Here is a 27,965-nt window from a genome sequence, read left to right on the forward strand (position 1 = left end):
CTTGCAAGTCGTGCTCTCTGTTTGTCCTCCAATTTACTCATTCTGATTACATTTGTATTTGGGTACAGGCAGCATCTGCGTTGCATGCTAGGTTTAGGTTGCTGCAACGCGCTGGGTTGGTTGCCTACCCGGATGTCCCAAGGCTGCCCTGTTTTGGTTATAGGGACCCAGACTTGGGGTGCATTAGTTACTTCGACTTTGGTTCCGTCCGCACTCCCTAGTCCTTCCCATGTTGTTCATCCTTCTCCCCCCATCCTTGCTCTCAGCTCCCAAACATCTGGGGGTTTCAGAGTCGGGGCAGGGTTTAGTTGGTAATGAGACTGGCAGCTTCAAGGGCTGCCCCATTCAGGGTTGGGGACGGAGGCATTCAAGCTGGTCCCTCCTGCCATGGCTTCTGAGTCCCACCCGCAGGCCCCCTTCTATTTTGCCTTTCCCCTGGACTCTGCCTTTTTTCAGGGGTAGAGGGTATGGAGCTGCTCCGGGTCCTGGTTTGGAGGATCCTGGGCTGAGGAGTTGACCTGCGGAGCTTGGGTCTCCTTTGAACCCGCTTAGGTTTTGGTACCCACTTCATGGGCTTGTTGTTGCAAGGGAAGGGATTTTCTTACCCCCCTTTCCTGTATGAATATGATTTGGGGTCGGCTCCTAACCAGGTTCAGATCCGGGTTCCCTTGGGTTCCTTGGCTCCTTTCCGGAGGTTTTCTGCCTCTTGTCTCTCCCTTAGGGAGGTTCGAGAGGCGATTGCTGCGTACCTCCTGCGAGACCCGGATTCTGCCTCTGTGATGGATCCGTCCTCGTTTGAGTTTGGTTCTTCTTACTCGTATTGGGTCCGTTTGTAGGTTCCAGAGTCTTCCTGGCTGGCAGACTACCCATTCTTTTCGTTGGCGGGGGTGGCATGGGTTTTGTCGGACCCTCGCGCTTCAGTGGCAAGAAACTTCTATCATTCTGGAGGTTTACCTGGGGGCGAGTTTGAGCACCTTAATGCGTGCTTGTTCACCCCTGTGCTTCCTCGGGATGTTGGCCTTGTGCAGTTGCACGTGCATGTTCCCATCCTTTCAGTATCTTTGGTGGCTAAGGATTTGTGCATCTGTAGGCATTTGGCTTTGGTCTTGCGCTTCTTTTCCCTTCTCGAGTTGTCCTCGGTCTAGCTTGAGGACCTGAAGGGTCATAAAGCTAGTCCTAGAGGACAAACAGGGTCCTGGAGGCTCTGTATCACGTCAACGTTCCTGATTCAAGTCGTTGTGTGTGGCTTTGGGTTGCAGGTTGCACCCAGTTGTCTCAACTTCTGGTTGAGGAGCAAGTGGCAGCCGCCTCCTGGGTAAGTCTCTCTTTATTTATCTTTGGTTAGGTAGCTCCAGGGAGCCAAAGGGGTTCCCCTCAGAAAACCAGTGTTGAATGTAATAAAATGATATTTTCTGGGTGAGCCCCGGAGGCTCCCTGGCACCCTCCTTCCCTCTGGTCGGTGTTGTTGGTGGTGGTGTTTTTTTTTTTTTTTTTTTCTTTTTTTTTTCTTTTTTTTTTGCGTGGGTTTTGATGCTCGGTTGCAACTCTTATACCATGTCGTAGCTCAGTCGATTAAGGCAACGTCTGGGATGCTCTCAGACGTAGGTTCGAATCCTTGTCACAACCCTTGTGGATTTGTTCGTTTGATGCATCATGCTAATGTGATTTCTGTGTGTAATGAAGTAAGGGCGAAGAGGTAGAACAGCCTATTGACATAGCTCGAGTGCAGGGGGGAATTGTGTAAAATCCTGGTTTGTGTCTCGGAGAGGCTGCAGGATCCAAGTAAATTCAGTAGAATTTCTGGTTGCAATTCTTATACCATGTCGTAGCTCAGTCAATTAAGGCAGCGTCTGGGATGCTCTCAGACGCAGGTTCGAATCCTTGTCACGGCCCTTGTGGATTTGTTCTTTTGATGCTCAGCCTCCGGGTTGTTGAGTAACTGGCACAGGGGTTTCCGGGGCTTTCCCCTAACCCTCCCGGGAAGGGGAGGGCTATACAGACAAGCAGCGGAGTGGGGCATTGGCTTGTTTTTAAGTGGGGGGGGGGAGGAATCTGCCTCTCTGTTCGGTCTTCAGTTGTGATTTTCTTACAATGTGAGGTCTATTTTGTTATGCTTACCTTTCTGGGTGCCAACCCTGGTTGATGGCGGACATGGAAAGCCTCCAAATACATGGGGGTATCCATAGGCCATTGCTCTCTCTGCCTCTCTGAGGGAGGGTCCAGGTTCTGGCTTGTGGTTCCCTTTAGGCTGAACTCCAATTGACTGATGCCCCCAGATTAATATAAAAAATATCAGCCTGATAGCTCCGGAGAGCATCCGGGCCTCACCCAGAAAATAGCATTTCATTACATTCAACGCTGGTTTTGAAGTCTTAATGGCATCTAATTAATAGGACTGGTGGTGGTGATTTTGACCGTATGGGACAAATTGGTCAGTATGTTGATGTGTAAGGTTAAGAACCTCTGGTCTGACATATTTCCCTCCTCTTGGAGACATGTTTGTGTTAACTAAATCTACACAATGGTGTCTTGTTTCATTCTCATTAAATCAGGTTTCTTTCTGCTGATTACCAACTTTACTTTGTAAAGTTTTATATTGAACCTCGGTCTTTGGTTAATTTATTTCCTCGGCTTTGTGCCTTCTTTTGATAATTACCTGTAATTCTTGGTTAATATCTTGAGCACACTACTGCACTCAAGTTGTGTATGAGTGTCCCTGGAGGCCCCAAATGTTTTATTGTGAAGTATCTTTTTGAAATTATAGGAATTCTTAAATGTGCAGAAGTTACTTTTAATTGCCTTTAACCCTTTTGCTGCAAAACGATCAGAATCACAAGAGATTCTTAAAAGTTTTAATGTATGATCGTGATTAATTTTATTTATTTTCCCAACAATTTTCATTGTTTGGATGTGATTTTGTGCATGAATAGGTACTATTGTATATTTTTCTTTGTCTTGTTTCAATATACACATTTCTTACTCATACATGTACAACACATCATCTGGGGGTCATGGCAGCCATTATAGTGTGATGCTCATCAATACTTTTTTACCATCACCCAGGCCGATATAAAGATAGATAAAGTTGTTTAGTTTGATACTTATGCACAAAGATCTACCATTTCATAAGAAAAAATATTTTGGGGAACTAAATGAATCTCTCTCCATTAAAAGTGAAGGTTTGGAATGCATAGGTTATGACTTTATTTGGAATCCAGCTATTTATGGAGGGGTGACCAATGTTTTAGAAATGATTGATTTTTTATACTAGTCTCTTTCCTTAGGTGTCTGAATATGACATACAGAGTTTAACTGTAATTTTCTATTTTCTTAAATGTCACAACTTCGTGTCACAACGTATGACTCCACTACTTACTAGAGGTCAAATACTCGTTGTAATGTCTGTGGTAGTAACTACCCACTGGGTACTGGGGGACCGGTCAGCCGAGCGGACAGCACGCTGGACTTGTGATCCTGTGGTCCTGTGTTCGATCCCAGGCGCCGGCGAGAAACAATGGGCAGAGTTTTTCACCCTATGCCCCTGTTACCTAGCAGTAAAATAGGTACCTGGATGTTAGTCAGCTGTCACGGGCTGCTTCCTGGGGGTGGAGGCCTGACTGAGGACCGGGCCGTGGGGACACTAAAGCCCCGAAATCATCTCAAGATAACCCAGTAGTCTTTGTTCCCTATACCAGTGCTCATTACACTTCCTTTAGTCATTACACCCTTTGTAATTATTAAATCATCTTGGGTGTGTAGAGATTTCTGGCATGTTTCGTGATCACACTTGTGTCATTGACCCATATCGAGTTGAGTTAAGACACTTCATATTGATATTGTCTTTTACTCATATTTGGGACCTTTTGCTCATCCATGACAACTACAGTACTAATTATTCTTCCCAGCTTAATGTCTTCTTTAGATAACTACAATATTTCCTTTGTATTCAAAATTTGTATAAGCTTATCTTCATTGTACTTTTCAAGACCATCTTCAGTTGCCTCAGAATTAATGATGCTTAAATTACAGGTGATATAGATAAACACTTATAATGTTTTTAGAACCATTTAAGGAACTTTTTTTTTTTTTCCCATATTACAGCTAAGGAAAAACTGGTTACCAGAACGATCGAAGAAACACAAGAGAAGAAAACCAAGACCAAAGAATAAGAAAAAGTCTAAGACCAATGTTGATATATCTCAAGTGGATATTTTCAGGCCTTGCCAAATAAATTCTAAAGTACATCCTCTCATCAAACAAGATAAGCAAACTCCTAACACAAGAGACCCCTTGTGTTCAGATGTGTTGACAGACAACGCGCCCTCAACAAGTTATTCTCTGAATCGCTGTGGATCACAAGATTCTGATATTTTCTCCTCGCAGGGAAATTTGACTGATCTTAGTCAGGAGTTAAAACAAGAAGGCTCCCAAGATTTAAATCCTGCTTGTTATTTGTCTGATTTCCCTTCAACAAATTTCAAGGATAAATCTTTTGCATCTCATTCAGAAAAATTGCCTCATTGTAGGATAACGACAAAGGAGAGTGCTTGCACTTCGTCACAGGCCTCCAGTGATCAATCTGAGGAGTTGATGAATACCAAAGATTTGAAAATGTCATTTACAAAGAAAACTGCGAAAGCGACTGAAGAAACAAAACGGTTTTTCAAGTTTTTGACGTCGAAAGGTGGAATTAGATGGCTCAATTCTGCAGATGGCAAATGCTTTTTGGCCTCTCAGACTTTCCAGGAAGTGCTTAAGAAAAAAGTGATCAGAGACTCAAGGAATAAGTCAGTCATTGACTTACCTCAATCTTCAAGATGGGGTTCCCTTCTATGCTCGGTGTGTAACATGTGTCCTAAAAACGCATCAATAATACATGGCCGGCTTAGTCACCAGGTAACGTGTTATCGGTGTGCTCAACATCTTCTGAATAGTGGCTTACCATGTCCAGAATGTCATCGAAAGATTCATATGGTTTGTAAACATATTTTAGTATGATATTGGCATTGTAGACTTTATCAATGAATGCAAAATGTCTAATTTATGCAGAATAACAGTGAAAAATGAAAGGTAAAAAGCTTTGCACTTTTAACTCAATTGAGTTGTTCAGAGCAATAAAGTTGTTCTGAGCAACAATTGAGTTGTTCAGAGCAATTCAGTTGTTGCTCTGAGCAATAAAGCTCTGAAAACTCTAGTTTTCAGAGATGAATTGGAATGACTCAATTGAGTCAAAAGCACCAAGCTGTTTGCCTTTTATTTTTCACTTGGTTATTCTGCATACTTAACATGTGTTTAACAATGGATAAATCATTTTGATATTAGATAAATATCTAATTTATAAAATAATGATCTACCATAGACATTCACTAAAAAAACTCTCTCTTGCCGACACCATGTAATATCTTGCTTGTATTTTGCCATGAATGGACATGTGTTATAACAGCGCACGTGTTTGCTTAATAGCCGCCAACACCGCTGTGCACAAGAAATAACAAATAAAATTGTCTTGTAAAAGTGTTCATTTGTGTTGCCTGACCACAGGAATAAATAAAAGCATCATAGGTGACATATTTTGGCCCCAACAGGTCAAGGAAGTCTGGCAAAATTGAGGCATTGACAGAGCAAGCGTCGGAAGCTGTCAGGCGGGAGTTGCCACAAAGATATTACCTAATTTTTTTTTTTGCAGTAATATTATTCAAGTCATTGAATAGTCATCATTATATAAATTATATATATTTATATAATAAAATATGTGAACCATTGCTATACTCAAAAGTATGGTGTACATATTAGTGATTCATTTATGTTCATAAAACAGTAAACAAATAGCTTTGCTGTTATTACACTATATACACACCTTATATAGAAGTATCTGCATGTTTTGTTCACCATAACAAACCACTAAGTTAGTACAGTATGGTGAGTTCAGAAAATAAGAGGTTGCCACAGTCAGCCAGCCCTCCTTCACCAAAATGGCTCCTCCCAACATACTCCTTTTGCTGCTATTACACTACACACGTTATATACAAGTACAGTATCTACATTTGTGTTCACCATAGTGAACAATTAAGCTGGTATGGCGAGTCCAGACAATAACATGTTGCCATACAGTCAGCAGACAATGCCACCTCCCTCCCTCACCAAGATTATTCCTCCCACCATACAACACACAGCTAATTATCACCACATTCCTGCTATTATCAGAATCCTGGTCATTTTTATCAGTCAGGCGTCTCCTGTAATACTATCATTGCTAAATAATAACAGTTTCAGTACATATATATTTGTATATTTTTAGGCGATGCTGTAGTCACAAGCTGAACAGCAGTGCTGTGAGCTCGTGCTCTGTGCATCAGCCTTGGTTGCTCACTCGGTACAGAGGCTTTCATACCCAGGAATATTGCCCACAATTTTTTTTTTTTTTAAATGGTGTATATTTACTAGAGCCCTGAGGAAGCTGAATGTGAACCCCGTGTAGCTGTGGGACATTTAAATCTTTGCCTGAAGGTCCAGCAGTTTGTGGTACATAACATTAAGAAAAATTTATATATCATTCAGGATGCCAATACAACAAAAAATCAGTGGGACATTAATCATTGAAGGCTACACAAATATGGATGGGGATCAATCCACTGTTATATCTGCTAAAAAAATGAGAAATACTGTTCTAAACTTTCCATCAAAATCAAATCAATCTGAAGCCATGACAGTACAGTCAACCATGATAACGAATGAACATTTGCATAGAAGAAGCCACCGGCAGCATACAAACTTGCATGAAGCACCGTCATGTAAATTAAAGTATTTAGTCTGAGAAACTTGCATCACACGATTATCAAAGGTAACCATCAAGTTAATGACAATTTTCGTTTGGTCATAAAAATACTAATTAATTGATTCATTTTAATATGTAATTAATCACATTGAATTTAAATTTAATGAACAAAATATTTGTTTGTTTTTCTATTTTAATTATCTACATTCAATGTAGAGATGAAGTAGGGTGGCCTAAAGAATTAAAAAAAAAGTGGGCAATTGAAAGAAATGTTTGTCATATACATGTCATGCGGAATGTGAGAATTAAGTGCAGGACACCCTATAAATTGAAAGGAACACCCTACAAGGTGAAAATAACAATCACCATCCATTTCATTAAATGATAATGCAACTTTATTTTAACAAAAAAATAAAAATCTTTGACTTTTTAGCATGTTTCACTATACAAGATTCTTGTAGTACACCAACATGAGCATTGAACCAACTGATTATGTCGGCAGAAATCTCTTTCATTAATAACAATGTAAGTTTTCTTGGATTATAATAGAGCAGACACCACTGAAACACTGGGGACCAGAGATCTGAGAACATTTTTTGCATGTATGAAAAGTTATCAAATTGGGTGACCCATGTAAAATTTATGCACGTTTTTTTAGGAGCAAAATGTGCCCTCAAAGCTGCTGCTCGTGCATGTTTCTCTAATATCCTTGCATACATCAATCACTAAAGAGCTGTAATTATCATGTGCCCTAATATACTTAAAATATGTATCCTGTGTAGTTACTAATTATCCTTGATATGTAGGCACAGTATTTGTAAAACCTAATTTTTAAAACTTACTGTTCAAAACATACCTGGCTTATTAATGCCAAATTAAGACCATGCAGAAAAAATGAAACGAGGATTTACAGGAGTTTACTTTTAATAGAATTGAAATGTGCTAGTTAATCATGCCACCAACTAAAGCACTAATGTGAAGACCAAACAAAAGTTACCTTAGAGGACAACGGTACAAGAATACATATTCAATACCAAGAACAAGGAGCCAACCATAACAAAAAACATTATTTTATGTAAAAATATAAACTTGTGCTTTACTCTCTAATGGGTGCATCTTCCACTCATAAGACTCAGCAGTACACGAGCAAAGCACATTCCCTTAAATATTATAAGACAGATTCTTCTTTAAACCATAAACAAGTGCAGGGTGTCAGCTACTTCAAAACTAAATTTAAAAACTTAATTTAGTATATAGTATTACTTGATACTACTGCCAATGTAAACAAAATACTTATATAAATTAGATAAAATTGTAAGTTCAACAAAAGATCAATTTGTTAAATTATATTTAATCTGCACAGAGCTGCACCCAGCAAAATATTAAAGAATGACCATCATATTGGAAGAAAAGTGTCTTGGTAATGTGATGTGGGCTTACCATACTCTAACCCAGAGTCAAAATTTGTTCAGTTTTATCCTTAAAATGTAATGTACATCACCCAGTTTTTAAACATAGCATTACTATCAAGGCCACTTGTAGTGTTATAGAGTTTTCTTGGCTTGGCACCATCTTTTGACAAGGACCTGCCAAGGTCACTAAAAAGCAGTACACAACTCTGCAGCAGTGATGTTCAATCTCTGGGGAGAAAGAAAGAAAAATCTTAGGTTTACATATTTACCTAAACTATTACAATAAAGCATCTTCCTACATCCCTGTTAACCATTTTCCTATATTATAGTGACTTACATAATTTGGATCGGAGATAGGAATTAAACGTATGCACACGAACACAGTCACGTTGGCGACGTGCTTTTCACGCCGCCCTCGAATAAAGTAGCAATAGAGCTGCATGTAAATAAACATGTAATTTGAGGGTTATGTGCCTCATTTCTAGCAAGATATTTAAGGTTATTACATTATTCTCTTGCCTAATTTTAACCCGATGAGAACTTTTATTCTCTCTTGCAAGAAGAATGAGTCGAGTAATGGGGTAAACACTTCCCGTAATAACAGGGGCATGTAAGAAACAAGAGGGAAAAAACTGTCCGATTAATTGACTACCTAATTCTCTGCCTACATTCTTGTTAGTGTTTTACTTAATAAGTTTGTTACACTGAACCCCTTGGGTTACTAACCAAACTGGAAAGATTTGAGCGCTTCAATGAACAAAAGAATGAAGGTAACTTCAGAAGACCTATTGGCCCTATGAGGCAGCTCCTATTGATATCCACCCCAATCTTTCATATGTGTAACCTATGCTTAAAACACAATCAAGGAATCCTAGTTCTATTATGTTACACAGTAATTGATTCCACATATCAACAAACCCGTTACTGAACCAGTATTTACCCAGATCTTTGGTAAACAATGTGAACTATTAAAAATATGCAAAATGTTTCACCCAACTGTATGGTTTGCAAGCTTCAATGTTTTCTTACAACTTAAGAATCATCTAACTTACAAATGAACTTCGTAACTCATATGGTTTCTTTGTATTGAAATCTGTAATATTCCTAATGTTAGATTTTCATTGAGCGACAAGTTCTACACTCAAGAAGAGCACACAGCAACATTCAGTACATATGAACTAAAACAATCCACTTAAACTGTTTGTAACATTTGTTGTATAATTCATAGATCATCTGAACTAGACAAAAATGTTTACCTCAAGGATGCTTCACTCATTAACATTAATCTGCAAATTCTAAAAAAAAAAAAAAAAAATTAAAATTATTTTTTTTTTCAAATCACAAAATTAAATTTGACTTATTATTATCAAAACAAATCTGCAGTACACTAAAAGTCATACCTAAATCACGTCTGGGTACAGAAACAAACTCGGCTGGGTGTGTTTGAGTACCCTTGCGACAGAGAGATAATTTATGTACTGCTTGACTTGAGTCTCAAATACTTCAGGACACTGAAAAAAAGGAAAAAAATTCTGTATTAGTTTAGTCAATCGGAAAATATTGAATATTTGGCCTTCGATAACCAGACCTATAAAATCCATACATCTATAATCAAGTTTCATTACTACTCGGCTCCCAATAATCAGGATAGGTTGTCAATTAGGAAAAAATCCTATTCAATAAGTCCCTCAATATGACTTGTTCACAAATGGATACACAAATTCAATCCAGTCAGGCGATGAGTCACAATAACGTGACTGAAGTATGTTGACCAGACCACACACTAGAAGTTGAAGGGACGACAACGTTTCGGTCCGTCCTGGACTATTCTCAAGTCGATCAAGTCTCACAATCAACTTGAGAATGGTCCAGGACAGACCGAAACGTCGTCGTCCCTTCAACTTCTAGTGTGTGGTCTAGTCATCAATCCAGTCAGCCCAAGACCTGTGTGGTATATTTTCTTGGACTGTGCCTCAAATGGTTGGAGGGAAATCTAACCTCCTGTTTTGATAAACAGAAGGAACTGGGTATCCTCTGTAGCTGTGGCCGCTCATTCAAGTATGTAGTAATGTGTAGCTGTGGCCGCTCATTCAAGTATGTAGTAATGTGTAGCTGTGGCCGCTCATTCAAGTATGTAGTAATGTGTAGCTGTGGCCGCTCATTCAAGTATGTAGTAAGAGTTCAATTAACCATTTTTTTTTTTTTAATTATAATTTCAAGACTAAAAACAAACTTAACTATTCTTAGGCCTAGTATAGCATATGGATGTACTGTATTACACCTCAAATAGTGTGTATTAAGCCTAGGATGGTTATGTTAGGTTAGGTTTTATTAGCAAATATAACAATTTTCCAGTTTGTCAAAATTCAATAAGTACTACAAAAAATCTACTTTCTGGTGATCCATCACGACACATTTGTACCTTCAACCACATCGCTATTAAAAGTACTTTCACTTTAAGAGGATGGGCTGGGAATATCACTATAAAGTATACTGTACAGCAATGGGAGCCTTCCTTGTAGCATCTTACTTCACAGGAGCCGGTCGGCCGAGCGGACAGCACGCTGGACTTGTGATCCTGTGGTCCCGGGTTCAATCCCGCGCGCCGGCGAGAAACAGTGGGCAGAGTTTCTTTCACCCTATGCCCCTGTTACCTAGCAGTAAAATAGGTACTTGGGTGTTAGTCAGCTGTCACGGGCTGCTTCCTGGGGGCGAAGGCCTGGTCGAGGACCGGGCCGCGGGGACACTAAAAAGCCCCGAAATCATCTCCAGATAACCTCAAGATAACAGTGTACATTGCAGTTATTGTAAGGTAACAACAACTATTGCAAGAGAAACAAATATAGAGACAATAATTAGGTAAACCTTTACCTCGTGGAGGTTCAGGAGTCCAACACCAATGACATACTTACATCGATCTTCACAGTACGCAGTTCAGTTCCTGGTTCAAGTTTGATGTTTGGTCTCTTTCTCTTTTGGCCTACTACAATCTCAGAAGCTAATTTCCTCACCTGGTGAAAGAAATTAATACTATTGTCATTATCAATCATATTTCCAAATTGTTTTGAATTTGTTGGTACTCTTCCATACACTTAAGAACAGTAGAAACACTGGTTTGGAAGAACCAATATTTAGAAGAACCAAAATTTTCAAGAACCAATATTACTCCCTAATGCCCGTGTGGGAGTTGTGGGAAGGGCACCTGGTACAGGGGTGCAGTCACCCCGGTGCAGTACCAGCGGGTACTGCATCACCCCGGTGCAGTACCAGCGGGTACCACATCACCCCGGTGAAGTACCAGCGGGTACCGCATCACCCCGGTGCAGTACCAGCGGGTACTGCATCACCCCGGTGCAGTACCAGCGGGTACTGCATCACCCCGGTGCAGTACCAGCGGGTACTGCATCACCTCGGTGCAGTACCAGCGGGTACCACGAGCACCTGTGCAGTACTAGTGGGTACCATGATCCAAGTATTTATAATTCTTAAGTGAAAATAAAGCAGACATGGAAATTTTTCATGTAAATTTGTGTAAGGGCCTGGAAATATAACCTACAGCCTGTCAATCAAAAATCTTAATACTTAAAAGCAACTTTGGGGGAAATGTACAAAATTGTACTGTTGAGGAAAACAAAAAACAAACAAAAAAAATATATTAATTTTGTAGAGGGACAAAGAAAGAATCAATAAAGACAGCAGTCAAACCTAAAATTTTGTAGGCCAAGTATAGCACTATGTACTAAAATTAGGCCTAAGATTGCTTATTTCAGCCTATGACAGGTTAGATTTGCAGTCACTATTCCACTTTTTAGCATGCCCATAGTACATAATGGATTATTTTGGGTACTAGTCCATTATTGTACAATCTCACTGTAGTTGCTGCATGAACTGTACTGCCATTCTTGGAAGATGGCTTGAATAATAACTTCTCTAACAATTTGACTGAACTTGTAGGGACATGAGGACTCAAAACTTTCAAATGTTAAGTTACTCTGCAAACTGAACAGATGATATAGTATATTCTGCATTTCTAATTCTGCTTGTATGACTAAAAAGTGATGTATACTGTATGTATACTGTAGTAGCCATTACTAGTCATTACTTTCAAAGATATGATAAAAGAATTAGGAAAATGGTAGACATGGCTACATGCGGTGCCTGATAACTAAAGAAGCAAGTCCAGATAACCTTTTGCTATAGAGGCGAGACCCACGAGCCCGATCAAACCTCTCTCACTTGAACACAATTACCACTCAATCTAATAACAATTTCAAGCAGTTGCTAAAAATGTTTATATACACCAATAACTTAATCATGAATAATGTACACTACAAGTTATACAGTACAGTAGTAAGTACCTTGATTTGCTTTTCATCATCCAGAGTAACCATGCCAACACGTTTATTTTGATTATGCTCTTCATTTGCCATATCACGTGAGGGACACTTGCAACACTTGACGTCCAGCACTTGCCTACCAACTTCTAAACCGGTAACTCTGTGAAATCACGTAAAACAATTAGGAGAAAATGCAGAGCACAAATATGATAAACACTACTGTAAATTGATTTTAATAAAACAATAAGGTTAATAGAATAAATTACATTTACAATAATTACAAGGTACTGTACTAACGTGCTTCGAAGGGTAAACACGACGTTAAAAGGTTTTCTATTTGGTCCTCCAACGCAAGATGTTAGACACATCGACTTCATGAATAAAGTTGAAACATTTTCTCCAGGTGGTGGGGGTTGAAGAGGCACCGTCACTATGTGCCTCTCATTAACGCAGCTATATTCACAACCTTCTCCGTCCAGCTGGATAATATGTTCTGCTAAAGCTGATTCACCCTCACTTACTGCAAAATAAGAAATGCATTAGTATTTACATTTTGTATGTCAATGTTTTTGGGCCTCTTGTGTGTGTGTATGTATATGTATGTGTATAAAGTATATATGGAAGCTGATCAGAATTACATTTCACCTTTGTGAATGTACATTAATGACACTATGTAAAAGACACATCTAACACTTTATGTAGTGCATACGTAAATCTGTGTATCTATGTATTTACGTATGTAGGTTAGCTTAGCATTTTAAAAGCACCGAATCACCTTCTGTGGTTGAGTGTTCAATAAGCCCTTGAACTATATGTTTAACACTTGTCTAACCCTGTCCATGGAGGACAGAAGAAAATGTATATATGCTGGTTAGCATTGTAAATGTGTGGCCACATCTGTGGTAGGAAAAAAAAAAAAAAAAAAAACATCCTCATTCTAAGCATTCTCTGACCCCTCCTCTGATACCAATGCTCTTTGAATACCAAGTCACTTAATTTATCAACACATTGCTCTTTTGCATCTAGCCACATACTATAAAAATTTTGATGCTCCTTCCTCATGCACATGAAGTGCCATTTGATGCTGAACATAAACTTTAGCAACTAATCATACAGGAATTATTATAACCCGTATTCCAGATAGGCTTCATTACCAGGACCTGGATTCACGAAGCAGTTACGCAAGCACTTACGAACCCGTACATCTTTTCTCAAATTTTGGTGGCTTTGTTTACAATTATTAAACAGTTAATGAGCTCTGTAGCACCAGGAGGCTGTTTATAACAATAACAACAGTTGATTTGGAAGTTTTCATGCTTGTAAACTGTTTAATAAATGTAACCAAAGCCATCAAAGATTGAGGAAAGATGTACACATTTGTAAGTACTTGCGTAACTGCTTCTTGAAACTAGCCCCTGGAGCACACCTGGAAAGCATTCCGAGAGTTCCTTTACTTCCCGAGCCCAGCTTGAGGCCAAGCTCGACAGTCTGCATTTTTTGCACAAGGTTTGCGTGTATAGGGTTAGTCCAATGAACAAGGTGCTTTTAACACTAGCAGAAGCAGTCCTATTGATTACCATTGGAGAATAAGGAATTGTTCTATTTCCATAGCCCTCCCTCCCTAGTGACTGCCTGGTCTGCGAAGCAGTTTGTCTTCATGGCCCCACAGGGCCACACAGCCATCACAGTCAGATTGATCATGCGACTCCAGCAGAAACTTGTAAAATTCCCTCTTGAAAGCTTTCATTGTTGTGTGCATTGTAATGTATTTTGTTATAAGTGTCACCTCTAAAATCCTTATAAATAACAAACTAATCATCAGATTCACCCTCTGTATTTTCAGATTTCAATTCACTAGAGTTTATCATGAAATCTGGTTTGAATCTACCAAGTAGACATTTCCAGATCATATTTCACTATCTTATTATAATTGAGCTTAAAGTAAATATTAAAATAGTAACAAAAAGTAACACATTTCGTGGCCCGTAATAACCTTTTTGACTTCTTATACAGTACATCCATTGGGCCAGTGAACAAACATGCCGCTGTAGTAGTGACTGTATTGGCCGTCTGATTACTTTCTGTCAATGTTGCAGTCATTCCAGAATGAAAATTATAATACAGTATACATAAAGTCTCAGCTGCAACTTAATTTATTTTTACCAATCGGATGATTATTGCCTTTATACAGCCAGTCACCACCCCTCACCCTCTCTCACCTTTATGTACAACATTATAAGCTGTTTTTCAATACTGTAATGATCACTGGGTCAGGGGACAGGCAGCCACATTATACGTACAGTACATGTTTTTATACCCAGGTCCCCAAAGGATCAAAATTACTGACCCTCTCCAGGATGCAACCCCCACAACACGCTAACTAACTCATAGGTACATATTTACTGCTAGGTGAACAGGGCATTAGATGATAGGAAACACGCTCTACCCTTTCTGTCCTGCCTGGGATTCGAACCCGGAATTCTCGATTGCGAGTCGAGAACGAACCAGACTATACAGTACTGCCGGGACCGTTATAACACGTACTTGCTACAAATATACAAATCTGCCCGAAACGCTGCGCGTACTAGTGGCTTTACAAGAATGTATTTACTATGCTATGTATCCTCACAATCCCAATGTACCTTCTTGTATATATATAAATAAAATAAAATAAAATAAATAACTCTTGACGCTTAGCTGTATGAATAGTACCTGGATGGGGTTGTGGGTGTTGTACTCCCCAAGCCCGGCCTCGACTTGTAAGTGAATATTTATCTTGCACAATGACATACCTTGTGAGGACTTGCAGTTGTAGCAGCGAGTCACTGGTTCTAATCGACAGCGACTCTCCTTGAAGACTGGAGTGATAGTAATCTTAGCATCAGCCCACTCGCCGAGTGATACATTCACCGGCACAGCAACATTTGGACAAACATATAGCTTCTGCAGGCTCTGGCTGTAGCACCACTGGTGATCACATACAAAAATCAGACCATTAATCTTTAATCATGAATGTTTTAACAAATTAACCAATTCCCGTGAATTGGTCAAATTCATGAACAATACATAAACTAATGTAAAAAAAAAAAATCTAAATATGCATTTTAATACTTTACAGACTATTCTCCATTTGCAAATAAGATACCAAGAACTATTCTTAGTAAATGGCACATCATTTCTTACAGGCATTAAGTAGTACAAAAGGCATCAATGTGTATCCTACTGTGTAACATTTGAGTCTAGTCTACTAGCAATGCACAACAAATATACAAAGACCCATCACTATTTTATTTCCAAATATCAATGGATTGAAGGACACTGCATTATGACATGGGATGCAGGTATGGCTGTCTGCACTCGAATGCTGGACAATGGTTAATGGTCAAAATAGGACAAATGATCTACTATATTGTCGACAAGTTGACCAAAATTCAGTAGGTACACCGTACAAACACTGCACCATTCCATATCTCCTACCAAATGATTAGTAGAATTTTATGATATACTGTACATTTTTTCCATTAACATTAGTTTTTATTTTCTTGTCAATTATTCAGCTTAAAATTATTCACTAAGATGGATCTCTTCCTCAGAGTCTAATTCACAAACCCAGTTAAGTAACACCTGTTTAACCTTTCATTTTCAAATAAAACTGGTATTAAATTTCTTGAGCAATGTTTAAAAACTGCCAAGTTTCCAAATCGAAATATATTTACCTGACCATACAGTCACAAGTGAACTTAGCAAGCGCAATGTGTACAAAACCACATAACCATCTCAAAGTGCAAAAGTCGTGAATGCCTCACAAGGGCATAATGATAATGGCAAGACCAAATCATCAGCAACAAGTATTAGTACTGTATATAGATTCCAGTTATGCTTTGTTTTATATTTACAACTGAACAACTTACATTCTTAAGATTCTCACTCATTTGCAAAAACGCACCTTGTTGCGGTCCTTGTTATCAGTTGGTACACGAATGGAGAATAAGAAACGGCCTGGCCAAGGCTGCAAGGAGGGCACCGTATGAGTTGGGGTCGTGTCTGGTAGTGTGTAGGAAGAGCCGCTCTCTAGCATGGACCCAAGTGGCTCCTGTTGAACAAACTGCCCAAGAGAACTAGGAATCTGCAGAATAACAAAATTATAAGTGGGTTGTCCAAACCTCAGATGCATGAAGGGTGATGAAAGAGCTTGGATAATTAATGTTGTTGGGAACAGGAAGTTGTTAATATATATACACTTTAGTTTTGTGTCACGGCCCCTCTGAGGTTAAACTACTCACCCTCCCCAGGATGCAACCCATAACACTTGAACAAATCCACAAGGGCCGTGACGAGGATTCGAACCTGCGTCCGGGAGCATCCCTGACACTGCCTTAATCGACTGAGCTACGACAGAAGACTGTCGTAGCTCAGTCGATTAAGGCAGTGTCTGGGATGCTCCCGGATGCAGGTTCGAATCCTCGTCACGGCCCTTGTGGATTTGTTCATTTGATGCATCACGTTAGTGTGATCTCTGTCTGCCATAACAGTTGCCCAACTCCTGTGTACCTATTTACTACTAGGTATACAGAGACATTAGGTGAAAGGAAATGACCAACCACTATATTTCTGCACCACCCGGGGACCAAACCCGGGATCCCCAACTGTGAGAAGAGAACCTAGCAGAAGTGCCAACAGGACCTAGCAGACATTTCTTATCATACACAAAACATTTGTTTTTGGGCTCGGCAACAAAATTAGAGGACTGGTATGTTTTCACAGTTGGAATGAGTTTAGTGCATGAGGGATCACGATGACATGAATGGTAAAGTCTGTGGACAAGGGCAGGGGTACAAGCATTATATCTTATACTGTTAAAATGAGCCATTAGGCAAATCTGAACTTATGCTGCAAAATGCGGACATTAATTGTATTGTTAATGGTAAAATAAAAATTTTTGTTTAACTATTCAGATTTCACTTTTAGTAAAAATAAAAAAGTTATGAAAAAAGCTATGTACTTTTGTACATAGCCTAATATCATTTATACATTGCTTAATATCAAACAGGCTTAAAATCAAATAGAAAATACTTCTCTATTACCCTGTAATATCCAATATTTAACACTGCTCGATACCTGGTTGATGGAGTTCTGGGAGTTGTTCTACTGCCCAAGTCCGGCCCGAGGCCAGGCTTGACTTGTGAGAGTTTGGTCCACCAGGCTGTTGCTTGGAGCGGCCCGCAGGCCCACATACCCACCACAGCCCGGTTGATCCGGAACTTCTCTTGGAAAACAGTCCAGTAAAGCCAGTTTTGGCAGTAAACTAAGTTTACTGCCAAAATAATGACTCCAATGTTTAATATCATCATAGTGCCATTACATGTAGACTGTAGTTCCCGCTCAAGCAGTGTTCTCACACTAGCACCACTCAACACATGGGGGACAGAGCAATACAAAGTTAATTACATTTTCTAGTCTTGTCAAGACCTTTTGGTGACATTTTGCTCTATAAACTTGTACCAAGCGTCAAGAGCAACGTTACACAGCATCTAATATATATCCCAGTCCTGCACTACACATAAATACTAACAATAAGAAGCACTAACAGACCTACAAGTATACTCACATACAAATACAAATGACCAATATCTAACCAACGTACATTATTAATTACAAGTTGGAAGTGACGTGACCGCCGGTAACACATACCTCGAAGACGATCATCTTGACTATTGTGGGGTAGCTACTGGCTAACACGGCCAGAATATGGTATACTCGAGTATACACTGGCAGTAGAGCTGGAGGAGTATACCAGACTCAGCACCCAGGCCAGTCAGGCAGCCTCGGTATCACCTAGCCACTACTACACACCTCTACACTCACCCCAATACACAACTTAGCTCATTCTAGCGGGTCTTGAAAGCTATACAATACACAAATCAATCTAGTGTCAATGCCAGACGGTAGTTTATAATTGTGTTATACTGGTATATCAAGAGATATACCAGTGTTATACCACTATAATCATCGTACACAGCCATCGTGGCCGTCGTCTCGACAGGTTCATTCAGGCTGCCTCTCCAATCCGCATTATCGCATTACTCCCCAATTCCTCAAAATCATCCAAATTCATCAAACTTTAAAACCCTATATATATTCGCAGCAACATTATATCCGTACATCGGTATGGAAATAACCACAGATTGACAACACATTGCTGTGATAACCACATGTCGTATACAGCGTGTCTGATGTTCAGTGAGTTAGTTCACCCAAACATATCAACTTATCAATTATAAGTCAAATTATGGAGATTATTAACCAATGTCATCTGTGCGCTCTTCATATTATTAATTCGCTTCAACAAATCCAAATTCCGGAAGAAAATGAACAAATCTATATAAGTTGTAATAATATGTAAATCTGTAATCTCCTGAAGCTTCCCCGCGCGAGTTACAAGCAAATATTTGCTAGGTATTATTCTATCTATATAGAAATATCAGATTTAGCACAAATTAAAAAAAAAGAATGTCAGTCTAATCAAGCGAACGCTCGCGCACACTCGCTCGCGAACGCATGCTCACGCGCACTCGCTCGCGAACGCATGCTCACGCACACTCGCTCGCGAACGCATGCTCACGCACACTCGCTCGCGAACGCATGCTCACGCACACTCGCTCGCGAACGCATGCTCACGCACACTCGCTCGCGAACGCATGCTCAAGCACACTCGCTCGCGAACGCATGCTCACGCACACTCGCTCGCGAACGCACGCTCACGCACACTCGCTCGCGAACGCACGCTCACGCACACTCGCTCGCGAACGCATGCGAACGCACACTCGCTGGCTCGCTCACGGATGCTCATGCACACTCGCGAACGCTCACGCGCACACTCGCGAACGTTCTCGCACGCATGCACGCTCGCGAACGCTCGTGCACACACGCTCGCAAACGTTCTCGCACGCATGCACGCTCGCCAACGGTCTAGTTCTGGATCGCTAATGCTCGAAAATAATGTTGGAGGAAGGATGACTTAAATCTAAATCATGGAGCCTACAAAGACCAGCGCCCTACAAAGTCAACCATATAAATTAGCCTAAAAAACAAACACCTATACTGAAACACAACAACGTCATCTCTGAAGAGCGGCACCAGAATACAGAGTAATATCAAGGGAAAGCGCCAAGCCATTGCGACCATATAGCACTGGGAAGGGGTCAGGATAAGGATCTGGGATAATCCGGGTAAAAAAGGAATGGTGCCCAACCCCTTGCCCGTTCGGGGACTGAACGCCGACCTGCATGAAGCAAGACCGTCGCTCTACCGTCCAGCCCAGGTGATTGGACAAGAGCGGCAGCAGGAAAACTAGGAAATACTCAGATGCAGACGAGGAGTCACAATAACGTGGCTGAAATATGTTGACCAGACCACACACTAGGAAGTGAAGGGACGAAGACGTTTCGGTCCGTCCTGAACCATTCTCAAGTCGATGGAAATATTCTCAAATCTCTAGACAGATTCCTGTGTAGGCGCCATAATAATTAAACTGCAATGTAGACGATGAGTTACAATAGTTTATGCCCCATACACAGCTGTACATGAAGAATCAACGACGTTTCGGTCCGTCTTAGGGCATTATCAAGTCGTGATAATGGCCCAGAGACGTTTCGGTCCGTCTTGGGGCATTATCAAGTCGTGATAATGACCCAGGAACGTTTCGGTCCGTCTTGGGGCATTATCAAGTCGTGATAATGGCCCAGGGACGTTTCGGTCAGTCTTGGGTCATTATCAAGTCGTGATAATGACCCAGGGACGTTTCGGTCCGTCTTGGGTCATTATCAAGTCATAATAATGACCCAGAGACGTTTCGGTCCGTCTTGGGGCATTATCAAGTCGTGATAATGACCCAGAGATGTTTCGGTCCGTCTTGGGGCATTATCAAGTCGTGATAATGACCCAGAGATGTTTCGGTCCGTCTTGGGGCATTATCAAGTCGTGATAATGGCCCAGAGACGTTTCGGTCCGTCTTGGGGCATTATCAAGTCGTGATAATGACCCAGAGATGTTTCGGTCCGTCTTGGGGCATTATCAAGTCGTGATAATGGCCCAGAGACGTTTCGGTCCGTCTTGGGGCATTATCAAGTCGTGATAATGGCCCAGGGACGTTTCGGTCAGTCTTGGGGCATTATCAAGTCGTGATAATGGCCCAGGGACGTTTCGGTCCGTCTTGGGCCATTATCAAGTCGTGATAATGACCCAGGAACGTTTCGGTCCGTCTTGGGCCATTATCAAGTCGTGATAACGACCCAGGGACGTTTCGGTCAGTCTTGGGGCATTATCAAGTCATAATAATGACCCAGAGACGTTTCGGTCCTTCATTTAGAGACTGTGGGTTGGGCGTTTAAACTGCAATATACGACGACAAGTACAATAGTTACCTTAATATCATCGTTATCAGTTATTCTGTCCCAGTGAAGTTCGGTAGGCTGCTGTGATGTGTAGTGTTGTTGTTCGTGAGGCTGTGAAGGAGGAGAGAGGATGAGCCCTGGTGTACCAGTGCCAGACAAGACCTGGCTAGTGACGGCCTGCGGGAAGGCGAGAGGTTGTAGCTGCGTGTCGTCGTGGTAGTGAAGAGAGTCTGAGGAGTCTATGAGGGCAGCGAAGTTATTGGAGCCTGTACGGTGCAAGAGGGAGTCATCTCGCAGTAACTGGTACACTTCCTCGCCGAAAAGCGGCTCCGAATCGTCATACCTCTGCATGCCGTTTCCCTGAAGCGCAGAAAAGATAACTGTTAATGCATAATAACTGGAAAATAACTGGAACAGTTACAACCCCGCTCCTGTGCCAGGTAAGTCCACTACGGGCTCACCATAGCCCGTGCTACTTGGAACTTTTTGTTCCCAGTAGCTGAATCTTAAACAACTGCATAAGAACATAAGAACAAAGGTAACTGCAGAAGGCCTATTGGCCCATACGAGGCAGCTCCTATCTATAACCACCCATTCCCACTCATATGACCAACCCACGCTTGAAACAATCGAGGGACCCCGCCTCCGCTACGTTTCGTGGAAATTGGTTCCACAACTCAACAACTCTGTTACCGAACCAGTATTTACCCAAGTCTTTCCTAAATCTAAACTTATTCAATTTATACCCATTGTTTCGCGTTGTCTTGTGTTGATACTTTTAATACTCCATTAATATCCCATTTGTTATTTCCATTCATTCACTTGTAAACCTCTATCATGTTACCCCTAACTCTTCGCCTTTCCAGTGAAAGCAATTTCAGCTTTGTTAATCTTTCTTCATATAAAGATTTCTAATTTGGGGAATTAACTTAGTCATCCTACGCTGGGCACGTTCAAGTGAATTTATATCCATTCTATAATACGGCGACCGAAACTGAACTGCATAATCTAAATGGGGCCTAACCAGAGCAAGATATAGCTGAAGAACCACACCAGGTGTCTTGTTACTAACGCTTCGATTAATAAATCCCAGTGTCCTATTTGCCTTATTACGAACATTCATGCATTGATCCTTTGGTTTTAAATTCTAAATTTAAACATGTACAATATTGTTGTCTGTAAACGTTTGGTATATATAGCAAGGTAGACCGATCGGGTCTACATAAACCTACGTGAAAACAGGCGTAGAGGTTCGAATATTAATGTCTTATAAACTAACGCTTATTGGATTTTATCTGAGGAAAATACATCTGGCACTCAGTGTCACTGTTCATAAAATGTTTTCCATTAAATGTTTTAGTCACAGATTTTGTTTTCAAGTATATCTTTCATTCACTAGAAAAACTTACGGCCACTTTGGACAGGATGAACAACCCAGCGGGTTTTCTTCCTATTGGGGAGTGTTGTACATACTGTCACTATGGCGGTGTGTCCACTCACAAGATGAGTGGCGCTGCCCAATAAACTCGGCCCACCCGCCCACCCACCCACTGGCCAAACAGCTGGGATATAAAATACAAGATACACCCCCCTGTGTATCTTGTATTTTATAAAGTCTATAATATACAGTCGATACTAATCTTCAAAGTATACTCTCCAAATATACTCTTCACAGCCTTGTGAGTACTTGGGTAAAGTGCTCCAATCTGCTCTCTCGAAAACTACATCGTATTCCACGTGTAAATCCCATACGGCCAGAAACTGGTAAACTAAAAATCACAGCTGTTCCCAAAATTGACGTGATTGTCCAGTTTTGTATTCGTGGGTGCTCGGGCAGGTTAGGTTCGGGCAGTATATACACTACCAGTCACCATAACTACTGATACACCCTGGTACACTACCAGTCACCATAACTAATACACCCTGGTACACTACCAGTCACCATAACTACTAATACACCCTGGTACACTACCAGTCACCATAACTACTGATACACCCTGGTACACTACCAGTCACCACAACTACTAATACACCCTGGTACACTACCAGTCACCATAACTACTGATACACCCTGGTACACTACCAGTCACCATAACTACTGATACACCCTGGTACACTACCAGTCACCATAGCTACTGATACACCCTGGTACACTACCAGTCACCATAACTACTGATACACCCAGGTACACTACCAGTCACCACAACTACTGATACACCCTGGTACACTACCAGTCACCATAACTACTGATACACCCTGGTACACTACCAGTCACCATAACTAATACACCCTGGTACACTACCAGTCACCACAACTACTAATACACCCTGGTACACTACCAGTCACCACAACTACTGATACACCCTGGTACACTACCAGTCACCATAACTATTGATACACCCTGGTACACTACCAGTCACCATAACTACTGATACACCCTGGTACACTACCAGTCACCATAACTAATACACCCTGGTACACTACCAGTCACCACAACTACTAATACACCCTGGTACACTACCAGTCACCATAACTAATACACCCTGGTACACTACCAGTCACCACAACTACTGATACACCCTGGTACACTACCTGTCACCATAACTACTAATACACCCTGGTACACTACCAGTCACCACAACTACTAATACACCCTGGTACACTACCAGTCACCATAACTAATACACCCTGGTACACTACCAGTCACCACAACTACTGATACACCCTGGTACACTACCAGTCACCATAACTACTGATACACCCTGGTACACTACCAGTCACCATAACTACTAATACACCCTGGTACACTACCAGTCACCATAACTACTGATACACCCTGGTACACTACCAGTCACCATAACTACTAATACACCCTGGTACACTACCAGTCACCACAACTACTAATACACCCTGGTACACTACCAGTCACCATAACTACTAAATATATTAATGTTCACAATAACTATTCCAACACTCCTGACTTCAGCACTTTGTAATTAATCTATTGATGAAAAGTTAAGCTATCAAACACTTTATAATTTGTTGTACAGTTCAATTGAATTCCTTTTGAAACACAGGATAATAAGGTCCATGATTGCTTGCTAATATCACATTCACCTTATGAATTAATAAATACATCACCACGTGCTCCGGAAAGAATTGGTTAGTGATTCTGAATGGGGGATGTTTTGAACAAGGGAACTATCAGAGAGGGTGGAAAAGTGTCATGTGTTTTGAACAAGGTAACAGCATTGTTATGACGTACGTGATTGTGATTCATGATGAAGAGATGAATGGTTTAAGGAGGGTGTTGTGGGCGCGCGTCAGGAGAGGAATTATCACTGGACCTTCTTCACCCTCTCACTACCACAACACAACTAAGTGTGGCGTGGGCCAAAACTCTCTCATCCCACGCCTCTCTCCCCCCCACCACCCCCACAAACCCCCCATCAGTCCCTGACCCCCCTACAAACCCCCACCAGCCCCCCTCCACCACCCCCCCCCCCCTCCTCTTGTAACAGCATACCTCTTACTAAAACACTGTTCCCCATCTCATCCTTACTGCATTACTCGCCCCATCTTCAGTACCGTCAAATTGTATACACATGTTTCGACCCAAGTTGGTTTGATAATAATCGGTGGGTTAGATTAGGCTGTTGGGTTTGGGTTAGGCTGTTGAGTTAATAAATAATAAATAAATGTTTATTTAGGTAAGGTACATACATACAAGAAATTTTTTTACAAAGATTGGTGGACTTATAGATAGAGCTAGTACATACAATGCCTAAAGCCACTATTACGCAAAGCGTTTCGGGCATAAAGGTTAGGTTTTAATATTGGTTTCTTAGCGAGCCGTCTTGGGTACAATGTGATTCGCATCCTTACATGCCTAAATGTGAATATTTATCCACATTGTGTATGCTTCCTCAAGCATACACCCCTTCAGCCATACACAGCCACAAGCACAACACTGTATGAAGCATACGCAACACATATCCTGAGGCAGGTTTTGAATTTGATATAATTTGATAAGCTCCCGTCCATGTGTCTTACACGTTACAAACTTTACTCCGTCGTTGTAGACACGTGTGCAAGGTCCCAAATAAAAACATACTCCACATAAGAAACTAGCAGATTAACACATTATAAACCACTGAATTGGTTCAGTGAGTTAGGGTGGCATAGATGGGGGAGGCGGGCGTGAGTATTGGCAGTGGTGCTGGCTGGTTGGCAGGCAGGCAAGAGAGGGGCAGGCAGGCAGGCAAGGGAGGGGCAGGCAGGCAGGCAGGCAGGGGATTGACAGTTCTGCAATATGCATTTCTACATGTTGAAAAATTCCACATGTTTTTGTGTAATTCAATATGTTATACACGAGGTGAGATCGGTAGAGTTGATCCTATCATAAAGTCATCATTATTTTCCTTACGTTTGATTAATATTAACTCATGTGAAATTTAAAACCAAAATGACCTAATTTAAGCATGGGACAAAATATGAATTAGGCTACGGTAAAAAAATAAAGGTAATATCGCCAGCAAGCAGGAGAAGCTGTCACATTACAGCCACCGAGTGTCACTAATCTAGAACTTAAAGAACATTTTCTTTTTGTCTTGCCAGAGCCGACCACAAAGGTGGCTATCAGCCGTGTGATAACTGGGGGCAGGTATAGAACTTCACACCAAAGGTACCGCCACTACAGCATAGGAAGATACCGTGTAAGATACGTGACCTCCCAGATAAGACCAGAGTTAAGCTTGGTATTAACCAAGACCAATAACCAATAACCACTCATCCCTGCCTCTACTCTACTTCTCATATTCTTAAAGATTTTCCAACCTGTCCTCTCGAAAAAAAAAAACCCTGCATTTTGCCGTCAAAATCCCCCAAGGAACAAATACAGGGGGACTATAAATCACTGTGGCTCACAATCACTCAAGATTTGTTATGCGTGGTCGACAGGTTAGGTTCTAGCGTGTTAGTACACCACTTTCTGACCGTTGTGGCAACTCCAGAGGGGACTAGGGTAAGATAGTGAGGATTGTTGGAGAAGTGCGAGGGTGAGAAGGGAGAAGATAAGAGTAGACACCGTAATAGATAATTAGCGTCGTATAGACAATGTTTATCTAGCCTTTAGCATTTCGTTAATCTAGTGTTAATTTACAAAAAAAAGTATAAGTAGAAATAGGTTCGAGCCAACAGGACCAATGGGACCATCTCTAGACGATGGAACACTTAAACAGGCCCCAAAAGGATGTCATTGGCCATATAAGCTTTATTTATATACAAGAAGTTACATTGGGGGTTGATAGAGAATATAGAAAATAAGTTGAATTAACATTCTTGTAAAGCCACTAGCACACCAGCCCGTCCTCCAAAAATGGGGTGGTAAATGTAAGGAGACAAATAAGTGCAATTATGTACTAATCATAACAGTAGCACACATAGCGTGTCGGGCAAGCTTCATAAGGGCTACTTCCTTTTGGGACATCAGAACACACACAATGCCATCAACAAAGGTTGCCAGGTCTAGAGTAGATGGACATCTGAACGCCAGATGATAGAGTGAACGCATTTAAGCACTGAAAGCATGCCAGTGACTGCATGACCTCAGAACGGGAAACGTTCTAACGTATAATATACAAAAAGGGTCACCCAGCGTTGCTCGGGATACTGTCTCATCCCCACCTACCCATTCCACCTCCTCTTCCCTTCCCTCCCATCTTCACATCCCTTACCTTCTCTGATTAAATCTGAGTATGATGTACGTACGGTCAAAACTTGATGACGAAGCGTAAAATCCTTTATCCCTTCATTTTCTCACCAATTCTTTCACATATTTTCACATCAGGCTTGAGATCTCTCCTCGAGCCTAAGAGATCTAAACATGGAACAGTCTCCTGACACAGAAGGGCCATACAACTCATCCATAGAGACAACCTAGATAGCAACCGACCAGGAAATGGTCGGTTGACCGGTTGAAGAGGGTCAACCGACCATAAAAGGCACAGTGAATTACCTTCCTGGTGGAGTGAGTGGTCGTCTTTTAATGAACCTTGGAACTGATGAGCCTTTTAATGAGCCTTGCATGTGTATAAAAAAATCTTTGGTTTTGAAATGCCAAAATTACCAAATTACCACGCTTTACTTGTGATCCTGTGGTCCTGGGTTCGATCCCAGGCGCCGGCGAGAAACAATGGGCAGAGTTTCTTTCACCCTATGCCCCCTGTTACCTAGCAGTAAAATAGGTACCTGGGAGTTAGTCAGCTGTCACGGGCTGCTTCCTGGGGGTGGAGGCCTGGTCGAGGACCGGGCCGCGGGGACACTAAAGTCCCGAAATCATCTCAAGATAATCTCAAGATAGCAACACTGACTTTGACTAAATGGAAGAAATACATTAAGAAATACCTGATCAGCCATCTCCAAGATTCAGCGTTGCAAGATGCATGCACCAACTTCAACACCTGGTATTCCTGGACACACAAATCACAGCCCCCTTGAGTATTCACCAGTTTTCAATTCAACGAGAAGAATTCATAGAGAGTGAATGGGGGTGAGCGGAGGTAAACCCGCCTCTACACAACCGGAGTATACCATGCACTGAAGTGTTTACGTCACAGGAGTGACGTAGTGGCCAAGCCTGGCTCCCGGCGCCCTATTGGTCACTTCTCACTGCCAGAAACACGCTGCCAAATCTCCACCTTCCTTCAACTAATTCATTCATGCAGATACAAGCAATTAATGTTGGTCTGCCGTTATTATTACATTGAAGAACTTGCGCGCCATTCGTGCCCAACGCCTTGTTTATATATATATAAATACATATACAAACTAAATACAACATTTCAGTGCTGGCAGTGGCACCAAGGCTGTGTTTACCATGAACTCTTGCTCTCCGAAGATCAAATATATTTAAAACTAAACAGCACAAAAATTCATTACTATAACTTACGCATACTTAATTCCCAATTAAAACAAATAATATTGCAATGCAACTTCGATACCAGAATGCAAGCCAGCACATCCCCCAGAGGTACACATTGCTTGGCCG

The 27,965-nt window shown here is 41.2% G+C and overlaps 2 protein-coding genes across 5 annotated transcripts in view; one reads left to right on the forward strand and one right to left on the reverse strand.

Moving 5' to 3' along the window:
- The window catches only part of LOC123758445 (E3 ubiquitin-protein ligase Mdm2), a 53,431-nt gene extending 47,914 nt beyond the window's left edge, over positions 1 to 5,517 (forward strand). Inside the window, exon 11 of the mRNA XM_069323071.1 lies at positions 4,102 to 5,517. Within this exon, the coding sequence (XP_069179172.1) occupies positions 4,102 to 4,998 (897 nt within the window). The 3' untranslated portion in view covers positions 4,999 to 5,517. The remainder of the gene's footprint in view (positions 1 to 4,101) is intronic.
- A 1,372-nt stretch (positions 5,518 to 6,889) lies between these two features.
- Positions 6,890 to 27,965, reverse strand: part of LOC123758443 (cellular tumor antigen p53) — a 48,670-nt gene continuing 27,594 nt past the window's right edge. The window contains exons 1-9 of one of the 4 annotated variants that reach the window (XM_069322725.1): positions 27,323 to 27,517; positions 20,948 to 21,277; positions 16,471 to 16,650; positions 15,317 to 15,491; positions 12,822 to 13,044; positions 12,546 to 12,684; positions 11,100 to 11,198; positions 9,588 to 9,698; positions 6,890 to 8,413 (exon numbers count right to left, since the gene is read on the reverse strand). In XM_069322725.1, the coding sequence (XP_069178826.1) occupies positions 9,588 to 9,698; positions 11,100 to 11,198; positions 12,546 to 12,684; positions 12,822 to 13,044; positions 15,317 to 15,491; positions 16,471 to 16,650; positions 20,948 to 21,277; positions 27,323 to 27,334 (1,269 nt within the window). In that variant the 5' untranslated portion in view covers positions 27,335 to 27,517 and the 3' untranslated portion in view covers positions 6,890 to 8,413. Of the gene's footprint in view, positions 8,416 to 9,587; positions 9,699 to 11,099; positions 11,199 to 12,545; positions 12,685 to 12,821; positions 13,045 to 15,316; positions 15,492 to 16,470; positions 16,651 to 20,947; positions 21,278 to 24,182; positions 24,321 to 27,322; positions 27,518 to 27,965 lie in introns of those variants that run through there. The other 3 variants (XM_045742867.2, XM_069322727.1, XM_069322726.1) reach the window with 3 other exon arrangements.

Source organism: Procambarus clarkii, chromosome 11, assembly GCF_040958095.1.
Source record: "Procambarus clarkii isolate CNS0578487 chromosome 11, FALCON_Pclarkii_2.0, whole genome shotgun sequence".
In the NCBI taxonomy this organism is placed as follows: Eukaryota; Metazoa; Arthropoda; class Malacostraca; order Decapoda; family Cambaridae; genus Procambarus; species Procambarus clarkii.